The sequence below is a fragment of the Cyclospora cayetanensis genome, unplaced genomic scaffold (assembly GCF_002999335.1).
Source record: "Cyclospora cayetanensis isolate NF1_C8 unplaced genomic scaffold, CcayRef3 CcayRef3_contig_154, whole genome shotgun sequence".
NCBI classification, from domain to species: Eukaryota; Apicomplexa; class Conoidasida; order Eucoccidiorida; family Eimeriidae; genus Cyclospora; species Cyclospora cayetanensis.
Genome location: NW_020312097.1, coordinates 32,047 through 57,845, shown reverse-complemented (window position 1 = coordinate 57,845; position 25,799 = coordinate 32,047). Strand labels below are relative to the sequence as shown.

Sequence of the window (25,799 nt, the reverse complement as noted above, 5' to 3'; positions counted from 1 at the left end):
CCTGCGTGGAGGAGAAGGAGGAGAAAAACACGCATGCAGCAGTCCGTCACAGCTTCTGCACACGTGCTTTATGCGAGAAGAGGCATGCATGCACACACGCGCTCGTCCTGGAAACGCATCGAGCTGTGGCTTTAGAGATGGAGAGAGATAGATAGTGAGATAGATAGTGAGATAGGAAGAGACAGAGTGAGATAGATAGTGAGATAGATAGTGAGATAGAGTGGTACATATAATATATATTTATTTATAGGAAGAAGTAGATAGACACACAGAGAGAGAGGGCCAAGAAAACACAAGCCAACACCACAACGAGAACACGAAAATAACACACATACACGCATGCACCAAGAATGTGTGAGACAAAAAAATGAGATCTAAACAGAGGCTGTCTGGCAGCCGTGCAGATCGATTGTCTTCCGAGACGCATGCTGTAGGAGGCCTTTCGAGACATTCGAAACACACGCCATGCGGAGTAGAAAGCAGAGCGAATTGCAGCGGCTGTGTAGACGAGAAGGAGTACGACACAGACCTGAAGGGGACAGTTTCTGGGAGAGTTTGTCTGCGCGCTGCCGCTTCGAAGACGTCACTGAAGTCTACATGGGCAATGCAGCAGCCGCTGCAGTTGCTCATGCTGCAGCAGCAGCAGAGCAGCAAGTTTCCGGGGTGTCTATCTCCCACGCCACAAATATAGCCGCATGCAGCCATAGCTGCATGGCCAGCGGCTATAGAACGCCGCTCCCTTAGCCAGCTGCTGCTGCTGCTGCTCCTTACCCACAGCAGCTGTCGCAAATCATCCCCAGTGGTGAGCTCTAGGAAGGCAAGAAAGGCTGATTCTAGCTGCGCAGACACCATGAACGACGCACGCAGGCAAACGCCCCTTCACTATGCAGGGTGGCTGCATGCGTTCTTGGAGCAAGTGCAAGAGTTGCGCACATCCCACAGCCTCAGATCTACAAAAATGCGACAGCCTACACAGTCGCAGGATGGCAGTAAACACGAGGAGGGGTCGGCAGGCATGCGTAAAAGCAGCAAACAGAAAACAGCAAACAAACAGCTGCCGCTCAGAATAGCAACAAGAAGACAACGTGTACCACGGCGGGAGATTCTTTGCCGTCAAGTTGAGCACTCCGCTGTTGCTGTTGCTGTTGCTGTTGTTGCTGCTGCTGTTGCTGCTGCTGTTGCTGTTGTTGCTGTTGCTGTTGCTGTTGCTGTTGTTGCTTCGCTGCAGTAAAAAGAGTCAATTCAAGGTTCAGCGGCAGCCGCTGCATTCTCCGGTGCTGCGTCATGAGATCCTTGAGCGTAGGAGCGCTTGGAATCCACTGAATAAGGCCAAGAGAAGGAGACAGCGGAATAACTTCGTACAGAGCGCATGGAATATTCGTGCAGCACTTGCATGCATGGCTACTGCTGCCTCTATTGCTGCTGCGCCTTGGGAGGCTGGACTGCTCGGGAGGCTGCGAAGAGGACTGCTCCTTTTCCGAGGCATTTTTTCGCGTTGCAGCGTCTGTTGCTTCCAGACCAAAGGTGCTCCTGTGCAGCTCTCGCCGCTGCAGAAGCAAGGAGAGGTACTGCATAAGCTGAGCGCAGCAAGCAGCAGTGCAACCCCACCAATACAGAGAAAGAGACATACGGAGACAGCAGGCCGGAGCAGGCGAACCGCGGCAACAGGAGTTTTTCGCTTGCCTTTAGCTTTCGCGTGCGGAAACTAGAGGCAAGCGAAAATGTGAAAGAAGAAAAACAGACTTGAAGGCATGCAACTTCAATGCGTGAGGAAAAAGAATTCCATTTCACACATAAACAGGGGAGATGAGTCCTTATCAGACAGCTAGCCGCACTCTTCGCATCATCAGAGCAGAAGGTTTGGCATCTTGCGAGAAACGAAACTCGCCGCAGCAGTAGTCGCAGACACAGCAGCAGCAGCACACGTAGAAAGGCATACGAGCATGATGCGTTGTTGCTGTCGAAGATCTTCATGCGCCTTCAGAATGAATCTGTAGCAAATACCGTCTTCTCCCTCCATCGCCAGCAGCCGTGGTCGTTCCTTTGTGGGGAGCACTACAGCTAGTGGTAACACGCGGTGAATGCGTATGCCAAGCTTGCCTGTAGAACAACAACGGCAGCAGCAGCCACCCCACACAGCATGCATGCATGCACCGCAGCGAGGCAGCTTTGGCCTCCGTGTCAAAAAACGCAGCCTACGGAAAAAGTCGCAAGAAGGAGCAAGTTCGGCAAGAAAAGCAGCACTCTCTCAAAGCGCCTTGCTTCCGCCGCATGCACATGCGAGGCGAAAAAGCGCAGAACCTCACAACCCTCCTCCTCAGGCTATTCTTTTCCGACACAAACAGAATCGATAGAAGAAGACGAAGGGACAAATACACACGCAGACACACACTGCCTCTTGCTGCTGCATTCCCCCTCCACGCATGCAAAACTCGAGGAAAAAAAGGCTCCCTACCAGGCACCTCCAACTGCCAGCTTCTGTGTGCTACAAGCTGCGGTGCGCTGTCGCAAAGTCGATGCGTGCGACTTTCTGAACGCCTTTGCATCAACAACGAAGAAAACACACGAAAATAACAACCCCAACTCCCTTGCAGTGCATGCGCTGCTTCCACCGTGCCGCCTGAGGAAGCCACACGCACGCCAAACAGCCAAAGAGCTGCTGCTGCTGCTGCTGCTGCTTCTGCTGCTCAATCAACGGACAGCAATGTGTGTAGTAGCGGGGGGAGGGGAGACAAGAGGGATGTGAGCCAGTGTCAAGCGTAACAGCATCTCGGAGTTTTACCAAGAGCAAGAAAAGCCTGCACGCCAAGGTAAGCCCGCTGCAGATCAGCTCCATGCTGCTGAAGAAATAAGGCGTCGCCAAGGCACTAGAGACGCAGACACACGCAGCGCCTTCTTCCGCAGAGCAGATTAAAGCCTCGCAAGGAAGCACGGAAAACTGGTGACACAACGGTGCTACTGCGAGCAGCAGTAGCAGTAGCTGCAGCAGTAGCAGTAGTTGCAGCAGTAGCACTAGCTGCAGTAGCAGCAACAGAAAAATCAGAACGCCAAAAAGGAGGAATCTCTCTCTTTCTCTCTCTCTCACCTTTGGTCCTTCCAGCGTCGCTCGATGCAGAGGCAGGAGCATGCGCACGGCTTCCGCGGGCTGCTTTTGATCGAAGGCTACATGGCTAGCTGCGTCGAGAGCAGAGATCCATCTTTCTCCGAGGTGTACAGACACCTGCAGGAGCTGCTGCTGCAGCCAGGTTGCCTCCTGCAGCAACATAGGCCTCGTGATTGCTGCAGCTGTCGAAGCCGCTGTAGCCGCGCGCACCAACACTGGGCTGTCACTACACTGCGCGCTGGTTATGAGAGGCAACACTGAGGCTTGCGGAAACGTGAGCGCTGCAGACGCATGCATGCATGCATAGCATACGCATGCAGCAATGTCGCAGGTGCAGCTCACAAACACCAGGCCCAAGCAAGGGCGTGCAGTATCGATTTGCACATATATATATGTGGGTATAGATATGCGTATGTGGGTATGTATATCTGTGGGTATATATATATGTGGGTATGTATATGTGTGTGTATATACATATGTGGGTGTATATATATATGTATATGTATGTGTGTATATGTATGTGTGTATATATATGTGTATATATATATATATATGTATATATATGTGTATATATATGCGGGTATATATATGTGGGTATACATATGTGGGTACATATATGTGGGTATATATATATATGTGTGTATATGTATGTGGGTATATATATATGTGGGTATATATATGTGGGTATATATATATATGTGGGTATGTATACATGTGTGTATATATGTGGGTATATATATATGGGTGTACATATGTGTGGGTATGTATGTGCAACAGCACTACACACTTATACACATGCACATGCACGCATACGTTCATATATACATATACATACACGTATATATACATATACATACACATATGTATACATATACATACACATATATATGCATACATATATATATATATATACATCCACATATCTACACATAAAACCAGTACACATATATATATATACATATACATACACATATATATATACATACATACACATAAAATCAGCCTTTTAAGCCCCCAAACGGCTGGATAGCCGAAAGAAAAAGGCCTCAAAGTGAGGCGAGGAACAAACCTTGCTCAACAAGTATCCGCGTGTAGATCCGTTCCTCGCGGGAGTCACATGAAGCCGCTACTCTGGAGAGTAATTGCTGCAGCAGCGCGGGCTGTTGCAACTGTAGCAATCCTGACATCTCGCTGGCGATCAAGTGCTCCGCTGCTGAATCGACTGCTGCAGAATCAACTGCTGCAGAATCGACTGAAGCGGCCTGCAGAAGAAAGATATGCCTCACAAGAAAACGCATGCACCACTCAGCGAACCCCCCTAGCAAAGCAGCGGACAGAGGCAGAAGCAGAAGCAGCAGGAGTAGGGAGCAGCAGGAGTAGGAAGCAGCAGGAGTAGGGAGCAGCAGCAGCAGCAGCGACAGAGGCAGCAGTAGAAGCAGCAGCGACAGAAGCAGAAGCAGCAGGAGCAGCAGCAGGGAGATAGCGCACCAATCCTGCGGCTAGAACGACAGCCATCCCTAATTCCATGCATTCTGCTGATTGTGTAGCTGCAGCTGTTGCTGTGAGACTTGCAGCTCGAAGTAATGCCCGCAAGGCTTCCAGCAGCAACATGTGTTGAGCACAAGGCGATAAATGGATTCCACAACTGGTAGAAATGTTTTTCCTCCTGTCATCTGATTCTTGCTGCTTCTGCCAGCAAAGCAAAGCCTCTGGAAGAAGAGGCCCTTCCACCGCTTGCAGCTGCACTGCACATCCAGCCTCCTGGCTTCCCTCATGGGGTGTATGCTCATCTTGTTGCTCGCCGTGTTGCTGCTTCTTCTGTTGCTGTTGCTCGTCGTTCTGCTGCTTCTTCTGTTGCTGTTGCTCGTCGTTCTGCTGCTTCTTCTGTTGCTGTTGCTCGTCGTTCTGCTGCTTCTTCTGCTGCTGTTGCTCGTCGTTCTGCTGCTTCTTCTGTTGCTGTTGCTCGTCGTTCTGCTGCTTCTTCTGTTGCTGTTGCTGCTCGTCGTTTTGCTGCTTCTTCTGTTGCTGTTGCTCGTCGTTCTGCTGCTTCTTCTGCTGCTGTTGCTCGTCGTTCTGCTGCTTCTTCTGTTGCTGTTGCTCGTCGTTTTGCTGCTTCTTCTGTTGCTGTTGCTCGTCGTTTTGCTGCTTCTTCTGCTGCTGTTGCTCGTCATTTTGCTGCTGCTTCTTCTGTTGCTGTTGCTCGTCGTTCTGCTGCTTCTTCTGTTGCTGTTGCTGCTCGTCGTTTTGCTTGCTTAACTCTCGTAGGGGAACTACAGCGCGCAAAATCGCAAGCCCCCAGGATCGCCAGCAAGCTGCAGCAACTGTCGAGACAGCCGGACAGTCCGCAGCAGCAGCAGCAGCAGCAGCAGGTGCGGCAGCTGCTGCTGCAGCGTAACGCAGGAGAGATGTTGCAGCGGAAGCATCGAGAGTTGGGGAGAGGGAGTCTGCATCCGCGCAGCTGCTGCCGATTGGGAGGCCTCTCAAGGTGTCTGTCCACTTGGCTGCAGCAGCACAAGAGGAAGCGCAGGAGCACTACACACTCAGCAGCAGCAACAAGAGCAACAACACCCCTACTACCGCAATATCAGTACTACCCCTATATCAGTACTACCTCTATATCAGCACTACCACTATCACCACACACACCGACCAGAGAGTACAGTGGCTTCGCGCTTTCTGTGCCTTGCAACTGAGGTGCTACTCGTGTTAGCCAGACTGCAACAAGCTGTAAAAGAAGAAAAGTAGAAAGAAAGGGCTCACACAACGAGCTTACCCAAAGTCATTCGGCAGCAGCAGCGCAGAACCGCAGCGCTTGCAGCCTCCAGCACGTCGCAAGCCACACCTTGACGCATCGCTGTAACGCGAAGTTCAATGTCTGCCTCTCCGGCTGTCTGCGGCGGTGAAAAAACTGGAAGAAACTCCAAGCAATGCGTGGGGATGCACGCGCGCAAAAGCAGCAGCAGCTCGTGCTGCTGCGCAGGTGTCTGCGTTCCCCCCACCAAGCCTTGCAGCAATCGGGGAAGGCTTGACAGCCAGAGCAGCCTTCTACTGCTGCTGCTGCTGCTGCTGCTGCTCGTGCTGCTGCTGCTCGTGCTGCTGCTGCTGCTGCTGCTCGTGCTGCTGCTGCTGCTGCCAAAAAATGTGCTCTCAACGGAGGCTTCTGCGGTGGTTAACACATGCAAAGCCTCCTGATGGAAGCCAAGCCTCCGCAGCTCCCGCGCTGTCAGCAGCAAACTCCACGGGTCGAATTGCTGCTGCTGCTGTTGCTGCTGCAGCTGCTGCTGCTCGTGCTGCTGCTGCAGCAAGGGCAGCAACAACTGCAGCGTCGAGCCTGAATGACTCAGCAATCTGTTGCAGCTGTCTGCTGCCGCAGCACACCGCATCCACGCAGACACCTCGGAAGGAGACATCGCGGGCAGCAAAAAACTTGCAGCCTAAAAAGCCCACATACACAAAAACACACACATAGCTAAACACATGAATAAATACAGGCATCATAGCTAAACGCATAAATAAATAAAGACATACATAGCTGAACACATGAATAAATACAGGCATACATAGCTGAACACATGAATAAATAAAGACATACATAGCTAAACACATGAATAAATACAGGCATACATAGCTAAACGCATAAATAAATAAAGACATACATAGCTAAACACATGAATAAATACAGGCATACATAGCTGAACACATGAATAAATAGACACATACATAGCTAAACGCATAAATAAATAAAGACATACATAGCTAAACACATGAATAAATAGACACATACATAGCTAAACGCATAAATAAATAAAGACATACATAGCTAAACACATGAATAAATACAGGCATACATCGCTAAACGCATAAATAAATAAAGACATACATAGCTAAACACATGAATAAATACAGGCATACATAGCTAGACACATAAATACACACACACACATAGCTAGACACATGAATAAATAGACACATACATAGCTAGACACATGAATAAATAGACACATACATAGATACAAGTAGACGCGCACACATACATACATACACATCCACGCATACATACATACCCACTCACGCATACACATACACACAAACCTACACGCCTGTCTCTGAAGAGCTTTTTTCCACGAAAAAGCTCACAAGTCTCCCCCTAAATGCTGCCACTCCTCTAGCTTAAGTGTGTCTGTGCAAAAGACGCACAGCTGTGATTTTGCGAAGACCTCCTGGAAGAAGAAGCGCTGCATCAGGCATGCCTTTAAGGAAGGCAGCAAAGGCAGTCCTTCGAGCTGGCGTCTGCGCAGCTGCAGCTGCATCGTGCAGTGCCGAGATTTGCAAGCGTTGCAGTGTCTGCAGCAGCGGAGGTGTGCTGCTGCTGTTTTTGCAGCAGGACGCTGCAGCAGATATTGCAGCAGAAGCTGCAGCAGAGTCTAGCCGATGCATGCATTCCACGGCGGCTGTATAAAAGTGCCTTTCATACGAGGACTGCAAAACACACGGTAAACAAACACACAAAAAACGCATGCACCCTCGCCTTTGCTGGAGCCACCGCTGCAGCTGTCCATGCACGTGATACACCCCGTGAAGTGATATACCTACATGCACACACAGAAATATATAGGCATCCAAATATATATATATATATAGACATACACACATACATACACACACATATATATACAAATAGACATACATATACACATAAGATTCATACACATCCACATATATACGTATGCATGTAGGCATACACACACATACATATATATATAGACATACACACACATAGAAATATATAGGCATACACACACACATACATATATATATATATAGAGAGAGAGAGAGAGACAACATACATACACATATAGACACGCGCATACATCTATATATATATATATACACATGCACTCAAAAAATGAGAGACGCGAGAAAGAGACAGGAGAGATGCGCTACCTCCTCCAAGCGGTTAGCCTGCTGCAATAGGGCCCCATAGTCTCTGCATGCGAATGCAGCAGCAGCACTTGCTGCGGCTGCGATCACTGCCGTTCCTTCAGCGTTTTGCGCTTCCTGCTGCTGCTGCTGCTGCTGTGCCTCCTCCTCAGCCGCCCCAAGAGCGTCTTTCCAAAGGCCGAGCCAGAATAAGCTCCTGCAGCAGCAGCAGCAGCAGCAGCAGCAGCAGCAGCAGCAGAGAAGGAGAAAATTGCACGAGAAGCAGCAGCACTGTTTCCCATTCCACTTCCCCTTAAGCTGCGCCGCAGATCGCTAAAGCAGTGACATCATGTCACCTATTCCCCCTTTCCCTCAAAGTATTCCCCCCTTCTCTCAAAGTATTCCCCCTTCTCTCAAAGTATTCCCCCCTTCTCTCAAAGTATTCCCCCCTTCTCTCAAAGTATTCCCCCCTTCTCTCAAAGTATTCCCCCTTCTCTCAAAGTATTCCCCCCTTCTCTCAAAGTATTCCCCCTTCCCTCAAAGTATTCCCCCCTTCTCTCAAAGTATTCCCCCTTCTCTCAAAGTATTCCCCCTTCTCTCAAAGTATTCCCCCTTCTCTCAAAGTACCCTTCCCAGTATGCTGCTGCTGCCTCACTGCAGACGCGAAGCAGTCCACACGCCACGTCGGATAGTAGCAAGCGCAGGATCTCGTTCTTCTTCCTCCGCTGGAGAAATTCCCCCCCCCTTTTCTGTTGCAGACGCAGCGAGCTTCCGAGGAACCTCCCCGTCCTCCTCTGCGTTAGCTGCGTTAGGCATCAACTCGAGAAGCTGCATGCGCTGCAAAGCCTTCCGCAGCCAAGGCGCAGCATGCGCAGCAAGAGCTCCGCATGCCATGTGTCGTTCAGGATGATGCCGATCGTAGGGAGCAGCACATCCCCAGAATTCACCTAAACTTTCGAAGCTGTCTGCAACAGGCTGTGCACTCACAGACACCGCTCCCATCCGATCTTTTTCTGCTGCGACAGCCTCTGCAACGGCATCGGCAGCCGCTGCAGCGGCAGCTTGCGCTGCCAGACTGCGGAGACTTGCGGCTGACTGCCCAGCATCTACCGCAGCGCCTAGAGTGACAGCTGCCACTGCGCGAAGCAGCTTGTTTGCGTGCTGGGGAGGCAGCAGTCTGCATGCCTGCTGAATAAGGCCAGTGGCAGAGGCATGCTGCCCGCCGCGAAGAAACGCGAGCAGCAGCAGCAGAGCCGCGCGAAACGCTGCATGCACCGCCACATATCGACATCACCACGCTTTAACGAGTGCATGGTCATCGGGAGTGTCTCTGTGCTCGCTGCGCAAATCTATCCACCTTATCCTCGCATAGAGAAGAGGTAGAGAGAAAGAGAGATGGGGAAAGAGATAGAGAGAAAGCAACAAAAAGAGAGAAAGAAACAGGAAGCGATAGAAAGAGAGATAGAGAGAAAAGAGATAGAGAAAGAAAGAGAGAATGGAAAAAAGAGAGATAGAAAACATCCGCCTCTAGCAAGGCGCTCCCAGTCCCCTTCTCGTCTTTTTTCCCGCTTCCTCCCTCCCCCCATTTACGACAGATGACAGGCACACCAAACGCCGCATGCATGCAGCTGCAGACAGACAGACAGACGGCGCAGCCTGCGAAAAAGACATACTCGGTTCTTGCAGCCACGACGTCTCATAACACCAAATCGCGAGCGCATTATTCCCGCAACGGGCTGCAGCAAGCCCCAAGAAACACAAGGGCAGCTGCAGAGGCGTTTGATGCACCAGCAGCTGCCTCTGCTGTACGTACATCCCGAGTTGCACTGCGCGTGCGCAGACATCCACCGGCGCCTCTTGCAAGCAGCGTAAAAAGCCCTTGCTGCGACGGGCAAAAAACAGCAAAAAACAACAAAAAACAACAGCGAAAACAATAACAAAAAAGCAACCATCTCAGACTCAAGGCTGTGTGCTGCTGCAGCGCTGGGGTGTATGCGCGAGAGAAGGGCCGTCGCACTGCCGAGTGCAGCCACCCACACCGGCTGTACAGACACCAGGAGCCGCTCTGACAGCTCCTGCTCCCTTTCTCACAGCTCACCGAATCCTCGCCAGCGCTCGCGTATCCTGCTCAGCTTGCAGCGAAAGACATTCCGACCAAAAGGCAACGGCAAGAAGACTTTCAGCCGCAGCAACAGACCGCAAAGCGAGAGGAGCAACGGAGGCAATGCACGGGCAGCTGCTGCTGTGGAGATACAGGTCGTAAAGACGCTGCCACCAAGCTTCCCAGCATCCTACAAGCCCCCTAAAGAAGGCGTATGCACACATATACACACACGTACACATGCACACCTACATATGCATACACACGTACACAAACAAGGCAAGACGAGCCACACTCATGCATCAGAAGACGCCCAGCGAAAACAACAGCCGCTGCAGCTGCTCCCGTAGGAGGCAATGTCTAAAGCAGAAGGGCCCCACCATAATGTGCCCACACGATGCACGGATATATATATATATATATGTATATATACATACATGCATACACATTTATACATATATAATATATATCTATATATGTATATATATAGACATAGAGAGCAGTATTATGGCTTGGAGGAATAGCGACCAAGGCGTACTCTTGAGCAAGCCTCCAGAGTCTGTCCTGCAGCTGTCTAGCGTTTCGTGAGACGGTCGGTGATACAGCGCACAGCTGGCGTTTCAGAGAAAGCCTCCATTCCGCAGCAGCTGCACACGCTGCAGCTACCGCTCCTGCTCCAGAGGGTGCAAAACCAAGACTCGACGAGGCTGTGGTCAAGCTGTCTGCGGCAGAGAAAGCAGATCCAACGCATCAAAGGCTGCCATAAAATGGCTTTCCAAGTGTGGAGAAAGGCGCTCTTTCCGCGTGTGGCATAAACACCAGTGCGCAAGACTTCCAGCTGCAGAAATCTGCCCTCACTGGAAGAAGCCCATGAGAGAAACGAATCTCCAGAGGAACGCGGCACGACACGCATGCCTCGCCCCTGACACGCATCGTTGCGGCGACTGCAGACATCGCCTTGTTGCTGCTGATTCTGTTGTTGCTGCTGATTCTGTTGCTGTTGTTGATGCTGACTCTGCTGCTGCTGTCGCTGACTCTGCTGCTGCTGTCGCTGACTCTGCTGCTGTTGCTGCTGATGCTGATCTCCAGAATCCGTTTGCTGTTTAAGGGCTTCTAGTGTGCCGTGAAGAGCGCTGCAAATGTCGGCGTGTAGTGTCGCTGCGTCTTGCAGCCTTGGCGAGGCTTTTGATTGTTCCCTCTCCTGCTGCTGCTGCTGTCGTGGCTGCTGTTTTTCCTTCCCCTTCTCCGGCTGCTGCTGCTGTCGTGGCTGCTGTTTTTCCTTCCCCTTCTCCTGCTGCTGCTGCTGTCGTGGCTGCTGCTTTTCCTTCCCCCTCCCCTGCTCCTTCTCCTCTTCTTCTCGTTCTTCTTCTTCCTTCTGCTGCTGCTGCCGTTCCTCTTCCTCCTTCGCAGCACCTAAGGCTGCTGCCACAGCGTTCGCTACGTGCTCTTTGATTAGCCCTGCAGAGCACTGTCGAACTACTGGGGTGAGGAGATGCAGCATTTCCAAGCCTCCAGAGCAGCGACAGCTCCTGTCGCGTTGGCTGCCTAGCGGAGTGTAATGCACGAGCATGAGCAGCAAGGAGACCAAGGCACTGCCCTGCAAGCGGCGGTAGAAACAGCGAAGCAGAGACACTGCATGCTCACAGAGGGTGCAGCATCCGGAAAGCAGCTGCTGCTGCATGCTCATGCTCATGCTCATGCTCATGCTCATGCTCATGCTCATGCTCATGCTGCTGCTGCTGCCCTCCTCGCTGCTCTCTTTGTTGCCGCTATCTTTGTTGCTGCTATCTTTGTTGCTGCAAGGAGGCCTTTTTTCAAGCATATCGTGGGCGATTTTGTGGAGCAGAAACAGCCGCGCCAGCCGCGGCAGCAGTGCGCTGCAGGGAGCTCTCTGTGGAAGCAGCTGCTGCAGCATGTCGAGCAGGATGAAAGCCTCTTGCTGCGCGGCAATGGGCAGATGCACGAGCTGGCAGCGGTGATGGTCGTCGTAGTAGGAGTAGTAAGAGGAGGAGGAGAAGTGCTGCATGCCGCTGCTGCTGCTGCTGCTGCTCGAGCTGCTGCTGCTGCTGCTCATGCCTCCAAGCTCCGTGGAGCAGCTGTAAGAAGCGAGCACTGCAGCCGCTGCTGCTGCTCCTGCAGCAGCAGCTGAAGGGGGACGAGCTACTGGTGCGCGAACGGAGCTTTCTCCAGCCAAAGTCGTTGCTTTTCTGACTGCAGCTCCCTCGCTCGCAGCCGTGCGAACCTCCTGACACGCATGCCCAAAGGCGGGTTGCGTCGAGACGCTGCTCTTGCTGCACTGCTTGACACGCGCAGACACTGTCACCGTCTGGAAGGGCACATGCAGCATCGGTAGTGCCAGACTCATTTTCTGAGGAGACAGCTGCGATCCTGCAGCGGCAGTTGGTTGCTGTTGCAGTTGCTTGTGGTGCAGTTGCTGTTGCTTGTGGTGCTGCTGTTGCTGTTGCTTGTGGTGCTGCTGTTGCTGTTGCTTGTGGTGCTGCTGTTGCTGTTGCTTGTGGTGCTGCTGTTGCTGTTGCTTGTGGTGCTTGTGCTGCTGCTGTTGCAGATCTTTGTGGGGTAGGATTTGCCGGTGCTGCTGTTGCTTCTGCACGCTGTGGCAAATGCTGGCTGTTGCAGCATCGAGCAGCAGCAGCAGCACATCGTACAGTCGCTTGACCCCCTCGTGCTGCTGCTGCTGCTGCTGCTCAGACTGGAGCTCCCACAGAAGCATGTCAAGCAGCTGCAAAAGCTGCAGCCGCTGCGCCTGCAAATCGCGTGCTTCCTGCATGCAGTGCTGCTGCAACTGCTGCTGCTCCTGCAGCAAAAGATCCTTCAAAATATCACCGAGGCTGACAAACGAGGCTGACAGCAGAAGCAGACAACAGCGGGGGCTGTATACGAAACAGAGGCTTTTTAGCCATGCCGCAGCAGCAGCCGAGACGCTTCCTAAATCATTGCTGCTGCTGCTGCTGCTGCTGCTGCTGACACTTGTGTTTACCCAACTCTGCGTAGCGATTGCAGCGCAGCTAGCTGGTAGCCACTCAACTGCAGCACCAAAAACACGCGACACGCAGGCAGGGTGATCAACAACTGCTCCGAGTTCACACAAAACACCCGCTAGATGCGCATGCCAGACACAGACACAAACAAAGACAGACAGACAGACAGACACTAACAGAAACACTGACACACAGACAGGTGAAAGAAACACACAGAAACACACACATACAGAAGCATACACACGGACAGAAACACACACATGCACACACAGAAACATACACACAGACAGAAACACACACACTGACAGAAACACTGACACCCAGACAGGTATAAACACACACACACAGACAGACACACTGACACACTGACACACACACACAAACACACAGAAACGCACACACACACATACACAGAGAGGCGATAAAAGCACGAGCACACACAGTAAGAAGGATAACTGGAAGAGATCCCTACTTGCAGCCGCTTCTCGAAGTTGAATGACGAAGCCTGCAAGTGCCGCAAGCTCTTCCTGTTGTCTTCCCTCTGATTCGCAAAGGCCGCATGCAGACGCTCACAAGCAAGCCCCAAGAATGTGCTACTGCAGCGGTCGTTGCGCGTGCTGCATGCAGCTGTTACGTGTGTCGTTCCAGGCAGCCTTGCCGCGCTCTCACCTGTACAGGAGGAGGTGTAGGGGGGAGGAGCAGCAGTGGCGAGGAACTGATGCAGCAGCAGCAGCTGCTGCTGCTGGATTGCAGCAGGAGTTTGGTGCGAACGTCTCAGAGCAGCTTCAGCAGCAGCAGCTGCAGCTGGTATAGCGTCTGCTGCCCAGCAGCAACGCAGAAGTGTCAAAGCTGTCGACGCAGCTGCCCCTTTGAGACATGCATGATGAAGGCTCCCCACAGCGAAGGCAGCAGGTTTGAGCAGACTGAGCAGCAGCATCACGAAAAACGACGCGTCGGACTGCTGTTTTTGCTGCATGAATGAAAGCACTTCAGAGAGCACCGACCACACAACAGCCGTCGACGCGACAGCTTTGAGGCGCTGGCGATGAGTGCCTCTCTCTTTGCTGCTGCATGCACACTTCCTGCCGCTAAGCGCAACTCCCGTGATCATTTCTACAGCAGCCACGCGATCATCAAGGGCTAACTCCGCTGCTGCTGCTGCAGCTGCAGGAGCCTCCCGCATGCTGTACTCAGCTGTGGCTGCTGCAGCAGCAGGCGCTTCAGCAGTGCCCTCCGCTGCAGCGCGCAGCAAAGTTGCAACTTTGCTGCAGACAAATTCAGCTGCCGCTGCTGCTGCCACCTCTCCTCGAGGCGCTCTATCATTCGACGGGAGCAGCAGCCGCAGCAGCAACAGCTGCTGCGCTGCTGCTCCTGAGCACGCAGCTGTCTGCAGCAACGCAACAGAGGCTTCCATGCTGCTGTACAGACACCTCGGAGCTCGAGACAAACCAAAGCACCCCGGCAATCTGCAACACACATCGCAGCGCAACACACGTTCTGCCAGCATGCAGACGCTAATACACGTCTTCCACCGCAGATGGGGAAGCTGCAGCAGACGTCTACATGCGGTCCCATGGAACCGCTTGTGTGCGCCTTCATGCACAGATAGATAGATAGATATACATACATATGAATATATAGGTGTATATATATATATATAGATTTATAGATATGTACATGTATATAGTATTCGCGTACACAGATAAATCCAATATACATATACATGTATTTGCATGCATGTACATACACTACACATGTACACATGCATGTGCACATACATACATGTACATACACTACATATACACATATACAGATAGATACATACAATATACATATACATACAATGCACACATAGATACAATACACATATACAGATAGATACATACAATATACATATATCTGCATACATGTACATACACTACACATGTACATCTACATATAGACATACATATAGATACATACAGCATACATATACATACAACATACATATACATGTAGATACAGATACAATACACGTACACATGTACATGTACATATAGATACATATAAATATAGATTCATATACATACAATATGCGCATAAATATCGATACATATAGAATATAGATGAATATACAATCAATATACATAAATAGATATACAATACATACACTCCAGGAGACAGCGTAGTACGCCTTACCTTGAGAGCGCTGCAACAGCGAGGCGCTGCAGAAGTGGCTCTCCACCAGCAAGAAGATTTACAGCAGCATTACAAATGCTGTCAGCAGCAGCAACAGCTGCTGGTGTATGCATGCGCGTGGCAACGGCTGCTGAGGCGACAAAAACCGTTTCTGCTGCTGTAAGGCGCATATATCCGCATTCGTCTGCAGCAGCAGCAGCAGCAGCAGCAGCACTCCACTGCAGCAGCTCCGGATACAGTGCATCATTGGAAGACGAAGGCATGGAGCATCCCTGCAACAATGCAGCAGCAGCATGATAAGCTGCTCGCCGCATCGGCAAATTGCCAAGCTGCAAAAGCCTCTGTAGAACATCAAGAAAAACAGCAAGAAGCTCTCTGCCAGCTTTGCTGCCTTGCTGCTGCTGCAAATGCTGCTGCTGCTGCAAATGCTGCTGCTGCTGCTGCAAATGCTGCTGCAAATGCTGCTGCTGCTGCTGCAAATGCTGCTGCAAATGCTGCTGCTCTCCTTGCCCGCCCAGCCACAGACGTCCCACAGCACCCAGTGTATGTACAATGACTAGCGCAGCCACCGATCTTTCCCCCAAGAGAAAGAGACACTGCAGCAGCTGCTGAAGCAGCAACTCTTGAACGCGTCGCTGAGCTGCTGCTGCCTGCAGCAGCGCCTCAAGCAAAGGCTGCCCGTGCAGCAGCAGCAGGGGATGCTGCTCGAATACGTATTCCAGAGACTCCGCCAAGAGGCTCTCCAACTGTTGCTGCTCTTGCTGTTGGTGCTGTTGCTCTTGGTCTGGTTGGTGTTGTTGGTGGTGCAGTTCGTGTTGCAGCAGCAACAACACACACTGCAACGCGACAGCCGAAGGGGCGAGACACGGAGTTGCTTTGCCCCCGCTGCTTTTGCATGCACAGTGACTGCAAAGGAACGTTGTCTCCAGTCCACTGCGCCGCCTCTGCTGCTTGTGCTGCTGAATTCTGTGCTGCAACTCCTGCAGTACGACACGCTTGACGTCATCATGCAGCAACCTCGGCAGCTTAGCAGCAGCCACGAGTCGGCACCCCGCAAGCAGCGCAGCATCTTTAGCAGCTAGCAGCTCTTGATCGCGAGTCGTCGGAGACTCCTCGTGGTGTACAGACAGCTGCTGCTGCTGCTGCTGCTGCCTCTGCAGCTTGGAAAGAGGCCCCTCCCGCGCATGCGGAGAAAAAACTGGCAACCCCCCTTCATCCTGCCGCAGCTCTTGCTGCCTCGCGCTCAGCGGCAGTTGCTGCTGCTCATGATCTGCCTGTCTTTCTGGCTGCTGCGTCTCCGCTGACAGCAGCAGCAGCAGCAGTTTCACCCCCTCAGACACCCAGCCACTCCCTTCAAGGGCCTTGTCGTGAGCTTCTGCTGCTGCTGCTGCTGCTGCAAGCAGCCGCATTGCTGCCAGCAAGATGCGAAACGGCAGGCTGCAGGCATGCCCTTTTCGCTCCGTCTGTTGCTGCTCTCTCTCCCGCTTCTTCTGCTGCTGCGCTCTCTCCTCCTCCTGATGCTGCTGCTCTTCTCTCTCCTGATGCCGCAGCTGATCTCCCTCCTGATGCTGCTGCTCTTCTCTCTCCTGCTGCGTCTCATTCAGGCACAGGGTTGCTGCATGCAGCGCCTCGCTAAGCAAGCTGTTCAATGCCATCACTTGTTTCTGCAGACACCAGCGCAATAGCCAGGGCAAAAAGAGGAAGTTCGACGTGTCGAAGGCTTTTAACACTAAGCGATACACCGAATAAAAGCTGAGTAATAAATAAGGCAGCATAGAGAACGTGGGCAGCTTTTCCACGTACAACGCGTTGCCAAAGAAACACCCCCCACACCACGAGCACATAGACATATACATACAGACACATACATACAGACACAGCCATATACATACAGACACAGACATACACATACAGACACAGACATACAGACACATACATACAGACATATACACACACACACACACAGACATATACATACAGACACAGACACATACATACAGACACAGACATACAGACATATACATACAGACACAGACATACACATACTGACACACCCACACACAGACACAGACACATACAGACACACCGTCTTCCCCAGCTCTCTAAACTCTTACGCGAAGTTTCACACAGCCCAGTTGCAGTGCTGCTGCCGCTAGAAGAAGGGACCCTTCTTGCTGCAGCAGCTGCCACTGCGTTCTTGCTTCTCCATCGCCTCGAGGAGGCGGATGCCTCAGCAAGACAAGTGCTGAGAGTGCAGACCATAGATTCTCGTGTTGCTCTTGCTCTGGAGACGTCTGCGGATGCCAGCAGCAAACTGCTGCCGCTGCCGCTGCCTCCTTGGAGAGGAACGACACGTGAGTCGAAAGGATCTTTGCCTGCGAGGCAGCAGCAAGAAAAGACACTGCGAGAAAAGCCTCTTCGAGAAAACTCCGTTTGTCAAAAAAACAAATCGAGCAGAGAGAGCCAAGAAGCTTCCGCCGCTGCAGCAGCCCTCCTCGCCTCGCAAACGGCCTTGTGTCGTTCAGCGCGAGAGAGAAGACTGTTTTCCCCGCTTTTTCCAGAAAGGCTGCAGAGCAGACTTTGGCTTGCTGCTGGCTGCCTGCCACTCACCAGAAAAGCGGAGTACTTCTGCTGCGTGTGATGAGGCCGTCGAAGCTGCTGTATCTCCTGAAGCTTCGCGGGAGGCATGCGCTGTAAAATCCAGAGGCGAAGGGGGCTGTCTAGCGCCTCCGCAGCAGCAGCGAGAATGCTTGCATGGCTGCTGGTCGTCGTTCTACTAGTGTTGCTGCTGCTGCTGCTTCTGCTGTTGCTCCTGCTTCTGCTTCCGCTGTTGCTTCTGCAGTTGGTGCTGAGGCTGCTGCTGCTGCCGTCTGCCTCCACACCTACACCAAAGGACGGCAAACGACAGCAAAAGCAGCGACGGCAAGGAGTGCCATGACACGTCCTGCGAGACAGAGCTTCCTGTGGAGAAGAGCATCTCGCAGGGAGTGCTCCAACCTCCCACACCCATCTAGCGGGTGCCAAAGGCGCAAATAGCTCCTGCAGACTCTGAAGAAAGGCGGCAGAACAGACAAGAGGCGTGGGAGCTGGAGGAGCCTACTCTGAACGGCTGCGATAAGCACATCGGCGATTTGCTCGCGAATGAGTATATCGCCACAGGCTTGTGGCAGAAATCTCCTGCAGCAGTCAATGCCGTGCTTCCTGCTTTCCTCAGGCAGTCCAGCAAGCCCCCTCGTGATGGAGAGTGCGCTGCGGCGGCTGCTGCTGCTGCTCAGATCTGCACCGCAGCAGCAGCTGCTGCTGCTGCTGCGCTGTGGTGAGACGACCCCTCCAGCATGCAAATCAAGAGCGCTCCGCCGTTGCTGCAGCGGCTTCGACTTCGCTGCGCAGTTATTCCAGCAGCAACTACTGATGCACGATGGCAATAGCTGCAAAAGCGGCAGAACCACTGTCGATCCTGCTGTCTGTACAGCCGCAGCAGCAGCAGAAACGAGGAGCTGGATGGCGGCCTGCCTGCAACATCCGAAGCAGCAGCAGCAACATCGCAGAAGTGTGGCATATGATGTCTGTCAGAAAATCGCGAAAAAATAAACCAATTCATAAATTCCCCTGACTACTGCCCTCTCCCCCTTCTCCTCTCCCTCCTTTTCCTGAGTCAAAAAAAATCTTGAACGCGGGCTGGCTAAACTCTGAAGTCTAACAACGAATGCGGGCTCCACTGCATACTTGATAGCGAACGAACGTCGCAGCCGATGAGCACGGAGAAGGATTTCTGCCGCTGCTTCACACACCTCCAGCAGCAAAGCCGCTGCTGCCGGTCCTGGTGGGAGCAGCTGGTGCTGCAGCTGCTGCTGAAGCAGCTCTGCAGCAGTTGCTGCTGCCTCCAGGCAGCAATACGCGTTGTTGCTGCGGAGACGCTGCAGCTGGCCGTGGGGTAGCAGCAGCAGCTCGTCCTCGCATGCACTGTTGCACAGTACGCTTGCTGCGGCTGCAGCTGCGGAGAAAATGTCTCCCTCGTGGCAGTTGCCGCCACATGCGCAACTGGGTGACTGCTTCATGTTCGCGGAGAGCCCTAGGAGGCTTCCTCTGCGGACGGAGCTGAGCGAGCTACTGCTGCTGCTGCTGCTGACCTTCTTGCAGCTGTTGCAGCAGCTGCTGCTGCTGCTGGTGCGGCTGCGGCTGCTGCTGCTCCTGCAGCGGGCGCTGCAGGCCTATGCTAGTGCAGCTCATGAGCAGTATTGAGTTCAGATGCCAGGCGAGGAGAGCACGCCGTTTCAGCTGCTACCGCTGTTTGCGTGGAGTGCGGCCTGTCGGTGTAGGCGCACGCGTAGGCGTAGGTGTATGCGTAGGCGCAGGTGTATGCATAGGTGTGCATGTGTGTATATACATGAGTCCATGCGTGAACCCTAGACCGCATGCCTTCCGGCGATGACAAGCGTTGCAGTATTGCAGCTCGAGGCGATAGCTAGTCCACAAGGAGGCCCCCTATAAGGCTCCCGATTGCAGCGCTTGCGGCGCGACGAGTTGTAGAAAACTTTCTAAAAAACTGGCACTGCGCGTCGCTGAGAGCCTTTGTTCCCTATTTTCGTAACTTACGACACGATGCAGCCGCCTTTTTCTTTAGATTTTAGCAGCCGCAGCAACAAATCTGCACACAGGTGCATGCGCCAGCAGCAGCAGCCACTGCTGCCAACCGCTGCCGCATGGGCGGATGAAGAAGGCAGCAGTCGATCGTTGGAAGGGGGCCGAGCTCCCCCTGGTGCCTGGCTGCCTGCATTTATGAAGCTTTTGGCGGAAAATAGCCCTTCCAAGCATCTCGTTGGCACGCATTTTGAAAAAAATTGTTTTTAAATACGGTTTTTCCCGCTTTCCCTCTATAAAACAAGCGGAACGGGGCGCTCGGCTGAGGGGAGCAGCAGCCACACGGGCAGGGTACGGACGCGTAGGCATGCAGGTGCATGCAGGTGCATGCACGTGCATGCACCTGCATGCATGCGCGAGGAGGCTTCGCCCTGTGGGGGGGCTTGTTGTTGCTGCTGCTGTTCCTCTGGCAGCCGTTGCGGCATTCTGGCAGCCACCTGGGCAGCAGGAGGCAGACGTCTTCACGCTGTGTGGTTCCTATTAATTTCTTGTTTCTGGCCGCTGCTGCTGTTGTTGCTGAAAAACCACCAGTCTCACGAGCACGATGGCGCCGAAGAAATCTGAACCAACCGGAGAGGGAGCTGCTGCTGCGGCAGCAACGGCGGCTGCTGCTCCCGCCCCCTCTCTGGGACCGCAAACTCGAGAAGATGAGTTGGTGTTTGGGGTTGCTCACATCTACGCCAGTTTCAACGACACTTTTATCCACGTTACCGACTTGTCGGGCCGTGAAACGCTCGTGCGCGTGACTGGCGGCATGAAGGTGAAGGCGGATCGCGATGAATCCTCTCCCTACGCGGCTATGATGGCTGCAGCAGACGTTGCTGCGAGGTGCAAGGATCTGGGTATTACTGCCGTCCACGTGCGTGTGAGAGCCACTGGCGGAACGAAGAGCAAAACTCCTGGACCTGGCGCGCAGTCTGCTCTACGGTCAGTCAGTCGGAGCGTTCCTTCCCCCGTCGCTGTGCAGGAGTTGTTCTTGCTGCTCTTCTTTCGGGAGCTCGCTAGGAGCTTGCACGGAGGGAGGCACTACAGGACCAGAAAGAAGACACTGCCCAACACAGAAAACAGAGAGATAGAGATAGACAGAGAGAGAGAGAGAAGGCCCCTACAGCTTGCCGGATAACCCACACGCTCCTCCAATCAGTCGCCACGCAGAAGAAGAACTCCCCTCTCCCTTCCTCCCCTCTCCCTTGGGCTGCCACATGCGTGGGGAGATACGATACATTTCTGCCTGCCGAAGACAGATTCCGCGAAGCTCACCAGTTGTATATGTTTGTGGATCGACATGTGTGTGTTTGTGTATATTCGTGCAAACTGTATGTACTTCCCGTTGATCGCATCGCGTTTTCGGGGCTGGAAGAAGGCTGCTGCGTTGCTCTCAGCTAGACTGTGTGTACATATTTTCATGCAGATATACATGCCCATGTCTGTTTACATGTACTATATGCCAATACACACGTGCTGTGCTGCCAGTGCGCTCATAGGGAGTTGGGGCGGCCTCCTCGTTTTTGGGGTCTACCTATGAAGTGCATGCATGCGAATTTTTTGTAGACGCCTTCTGATGCGCTGTTTGTTGTTGTTGCTGCAGGGCTCTTGCTCGTTCTGGGCTCCGCATTGGTCGCATTGAGGATGTAACTCCCATCCCCACGGATAGCACTCGCAGAAAATCGGGAAGGCGTGGACGCAGGTTGTAGGCTGCACGGCTTGTGCATTGGCAGGGAAAAGCAGCGTCTGTGCAACTGCATGATACGTCAAAGCGTCTTGTTGTGTGGCTGCTCCTGCTCGTAGCCTTTCCTGCCCTTGGAGACGCAAAAGGCTGCGCTGCCTCGGTGCCAGAAGGAACCTGCGTGTCGGTATTGCATTTTCTGAAAGTCTGCAAAAACCTAGAGTTTGGAGAAAAGAATGCCTAGTCACTAGTGCTTGTTGCTATTGCAGGGTTCTAAGGGGGCGACTATCTAGATATTTATATATATATATATGTATATATATACATAGTTCGCGTTTCACGGGTGTTGGAATTGGTGAACCTTCGAGAGGCCGATCCCAGACAGAGTGACACTTCCAGAACCTTCCCGTCCTAGCTTCAGCTCCTTTCAGCCCGTTTCCTATTTCGCAGTCCTACAGCATCTAGACAAAGTAGCTAGCTAGACTCCACAGATATCCCCCTGGTGTTATTTTAGAGCTTGCACGCAAGCATAGGTGGCAAGCTGTTCGTGTGGAAGGAGCTGCTTCCACTTGCCAAGCCGCTTCCTCTCTCCCCCTCTTCCAGGTGGTCGCAGCTGTGGCGCGCATGCGGCCTCCCATGCGCTCCCCCATCGGCTGGCTCGGAGGCAGCAGGCATCGCTACGTGCTTCCAGTGAAGGCAAGGCGTTGCCTAGCCAAGAGACTCTCGATAGTCTCTGGAAGCCTCAACGTCGGCAGCGTCCCCACTGCAGCGCGCAACACATGGTGGCAGGGAAGGGAGTGTACATGAGCTACCCGTGTGTGCTGGCTGGTTTGTTGCTTCCTAGTTGTTGGCTGGTTTGTTGCTTCCTAGTTGTTGGCTAGTTTGTTGCTTCCTAGTTGTTGGCTAACTTGTAGCTTCCTAGTTTTCGGCTAGTTTGTTGCTTCCTAGTTAGCTAGCTAGCTAGCGGGAGGGGACAGAGGGGGCCGTTGGGTTCCTGTACGCCTCACGATGCGACTCGAAGAAACGCCGCATTTGCGACACTGCCGAGGCAGAGACGGTGGGGGGACGGTAGACGGCCAGTAGTAACAGTTCCTCCCCCATGCGAGATAGCCCCTTAATCGCATCCAAAAGCCGAGGAGAGCATGCATGCATGCATGCATGCATGCAGCGTGTGTCTAGACTGCTCGGCTGCTTGTTTTTTTTAGAAGTCGGGAGTCGCACGCCAGTGCCCTCGGCAGACTGCATCCCCACTGCCAAGGAGCAGGAAATCGAGCTGGTCGTTGACTTGAGTGTAATTAGACAGCTAAATGCTACTCGATCTCGCGCTCACCTTCAGAAGCGCAAGGCCCTCCGTATCCTCGCCGTTTCCACGACGACAAATAATAATGGAAGGGGCATACCTGAGCGTTGCACCTTAAGCCAAAAAACTAAAACCTCACTGCAGCACTGGCCAGGCCTCATACAACAAAGCCCTTTCTCCCTCCCTTTCTTTCTCCCTACCGTTCTCCCCTTTTCCCTCCCTTCCTTTCTCCCTACCGTTCTCCCTTTCTCCCTCACTTTCTTTCTCCCTACCGTTCTCCCTCCCTTTCTTTCTCCCTTTCTTTCTCCCCCCTTTCTCCCTTCCTTTCTCGCCCCCTTTCTCCTTTTCTCCCTTCTTTTCTCCTCCTCTTTCTCCCCCCTTTCTCCCTTCTTTTCTCCTCCTCTTTCTCCCCCTTTCTCCCTTCTTTTCTCCCTCTGTGTAGAGGAGAACCCGACAACAACTGCGTCGAAATGCTGGCTCCTTTGCAGTGTTCTAAAGCTCTATCTGCAACAGGCTAAGGCCGGCCCTGCAAGACGGCATGTCGTGCGTGTGTGTGACAGTCAGTCTGTCATCACCTCATAACAGAATACACGCATCCGAGAAACTCGACGCCTTCGCTAATGGCGGTCTGGCGGGAAGAGAAAGCACGCGCAACTGCTCTGCCCACACGCAAACCGCACAGAAGATTCTCCAGAGCTAAGAACGACACCTGCGACGAACAGAAACTCGCCAGAGTGGGTAGCCGGAAGGGCGACTCCTGTGCATGCTGCAGGCAAAGACATAAGCCTTTTTTGAGAGGCTTGCTTCGTGCCGAGGGTAGCTGCTTTGGGGAATAAAAGGCTGCAGCACAGTCCAGAACGTACTGAAATTCCACTGGCTCGCTAAAGGTAGCGGCAACACAGAGACCCTCGGCTGTAAAGACTGCCGCATGCACCCACTCCTTGTGCTGCTGCAACAGCCGCTTTGCTGTCTGAGGAGTCAGCGACACAGGTGGGCCGTATGGCACTTGCTGTTGGAGCGGCTGCCCTCCACTCTGAGAGAAAAGCAAAACACGTTGTTTCTCGCCTTGTTGTGAGGCGCAGGCGCTTCCCCTCAGCCTTTACGCCTCAAAACTAAGCCAAGATGCAGCGAGCTTACGGCTGCTGGCTGGTGGAGAGGCAGCAGGACGGAGCTAAACGAGGCCATATGATCGGTGTTTCTCCCTGAGGCTTTCAGTACGTCGCACTGATGCTACACAAGCCGCTGTGCATACGGGTACGGGAGTCTTAGGCGTCCTCCCCGTGGCTGTCTCGCTGCAGCAGCCGCAGTGCCATCAACTGCTGCTACGATGCGCGTAAAAGGGCAGGCAGCCAATGCGACTGCCTATGTGGCATGCATTCATGCATGCATGCATGCAGCGTGCGTCCAGGCTGCTCTGAGTAGTGATGCCGGGGGGTATTCAAATGCCTTCAGAGGCAAAGAAATGGTTTCTGAAATTCCTTCGACGTTCCTCAAAAGCCGTTTTTCGTATCGCAGCTGCTTGGCCTTCCATGGGAGGATGCTGCAACTGGTGCCACAGCCAAGAAGCTGCTTCTTCTTGCTCTTGTTCTCCTTCGCTGTGTCTGCACTGCGCACGCTGGCCTTTTCCCACTTGCTCTGGGGTTTCTTGCTGGCCACTGGGCAGGTAGCTCTAATGGGGGCCCTCGAGCACCCTTATCTCAGAACAGAGTGGTGCGAAAATTGCTTCTTTTAATGAAAAGCGGCCATCGGAATCATTTAAATGTCAAAACCTTGTGTAGCGGAGTACAGAGGAGACCCGCAGTCCATGCGCAAGTATCGGCTTTCCTGATGTTTGTGAGGAGCGGTTCAATGCCTTCCCATGACGCGAAACGCAGCGAATGTCTCCGTCGCAAAACTTGATATAACGAAATTCGCATTCGGTTGTGACCGCCATTAAAAACGCCTTGTGTTCAACAAGTTGCACGGGGGCGTGTCGCGACGTTTCAGTTCGTGGACGGCCGTCCGCCGATGGAGCGGTGTGTCTGCGACTCCACAGGCAATGGATTTTGTGTGCAAAAAAGTCTAGCAGTCATAAATATCCCTTAAAAGCAAGCAATGCTAAGTTTAAGGCAACAGTGGTGCAAAATGCGCGGAAACACGAACGGCACTCAATGCGGCTCTTTGGAGTTGAACCCTGCATGTCCCGCCTCAGCCGAGTTGATGAGCGCCCCTTTCCACCCGAGGATACCTCTTCAACGAGTCTAAGGGCATTACTGCTATCACACCATAGTTCATGTGGAACCAGCCCCATTAAGACCGGAAAGCGCGAGCTGCAGAGTATTTTGCAGATGTACAGGAGGGGAAATAACCGGAAGGCCCTAAGAGGAGAGCCGGTGGTGTGCTCCTCTTCGACGCTATCCTTCACCTTAAAGGCCAGTACCCGTGTGTGGGTGGCGGAGGAGTTTCTGGAGTCGTCATGCAACCAGCCATCTAACACTGTCAGTCTAACGGCTTGCAGCCCATGACGCGCAAAACTTCTCGGACAATTCCGTAATTCTGGTGCAGACTCTCCGCAGAAAACGCTACCAGCAAGGTCGTTGCATCATACACGCACATAAGGAAAGACACGCGCTGACCCGGGATCGAACCAGGGACCTTTAGATCTTCAGTCTAACGCTCTCCCAACTGAGCTATCAGCGCGGGGCGCTGGCAGAAATTTGCACGGTTCTACCCACGCTGGCGCATACGGACTCTCTCAAAAGTGGGCTTCATTACACTTTACCCACAAACTAACAATTAATAGTGTAGCAGTGATGAAGCGCTAGTACAAGTGCCAGTCGACGTATGCTGGTCCTCCGGCCCTCCTTTTATACTTTAGTCTCTGTTTCCCACTCGGCTTACCGGCGCGACCA

The 25,799-nt window shown here is 52.8% G+C and overlaps 3 protein-coding genes and 1 non-coding gene across 4 annotated transcripts; 1 reads left to right on the top strand and 3 right to left on the bottom strand.

Annotated features, from left to right (window-relative positions):
- Positions 1–1,242: 1,242 nt before the first annotated feature.
- LOC34618163 lies at positions 1,243–19,359 on the bottom strand. The gene is made up of 18 exons (XM_026336922.1): positions 19,028–19,359; positions 18,711–18,814; positions 17,881–17,968; positions 17,416–17,702; positions 15,302–15,602; positions 14,393–14,553; positions 12,577–13,241; positions 12,199–12,450; positions 11,566–12,114; positions 6,278–6,537; positions 5,877–6,220; positions 5,315–5,604; positions 4,592–4,864; positions 4,169–4,365; positions 3,086–3,323; positions 2,783–2,867; positions 1,880–2,100; positions 1,243–1,308 (listed from the first exon to the last, which is right to left on the bottom strand). Exons 1-18 carry the CDS (start codon positions 19,357–19,359, stop codon positions 1,243–1,245), a joined length of 4,713 nt encoding a protein of 1,570 aa, XP_026192707.1.
- Positions 19,360–20,486: 1,127 nt separating this feature from the next.
- Positions 20,487–21,636, top strand: LOC34624211 (40S ribosomal protein S14-A). The gene is made up of 2 exons (XM_022737302.2): positions 20,487–20,869; positions 21,531–21,636. Exons 1-2 carry the CDS (start codon positions 20,487–20,489, stop codon positions 21,634–21,636), a joined length of 489 nt encoding a protein of 162 aa, XP_022590556.2.
- A 649-nt stretch (positions 21,637–22,285) lies between these two features.
- LOC34624210 lies at positions 22,286–24,093 on the bottom strand. The gene is made up of 6 exons (XM_026336921.1): positions 24,046–24,093; positions 23,772–23,941; positions 23,484–23,567; positions 22,939–23,008; positions 22,616–22,721; positions 22,286–22,371 (listed from the first exon to the last, which is right to left on the bottom strand). The coding sequence occupies exons 1-6, from the start codon at positions 24,091–24,093 to the stop codon at positions 22,286–22,288; spliced, it is 564 nt and encodes a 187-aa protein (XP_026192706.1).
- Positions 24,094–25,514: 1,421 nt separating this feature from the next.
- Trnaf-gaa lies at positions 25,515–25,587 on the bottom strand. The gene has a single exon. It is a non-coding gene; the product is annotated as a tRNA-Phe (tRNA).
- Between the last annotated feature and the right edge of the window lie 212 nt (positions 25,588–25,799).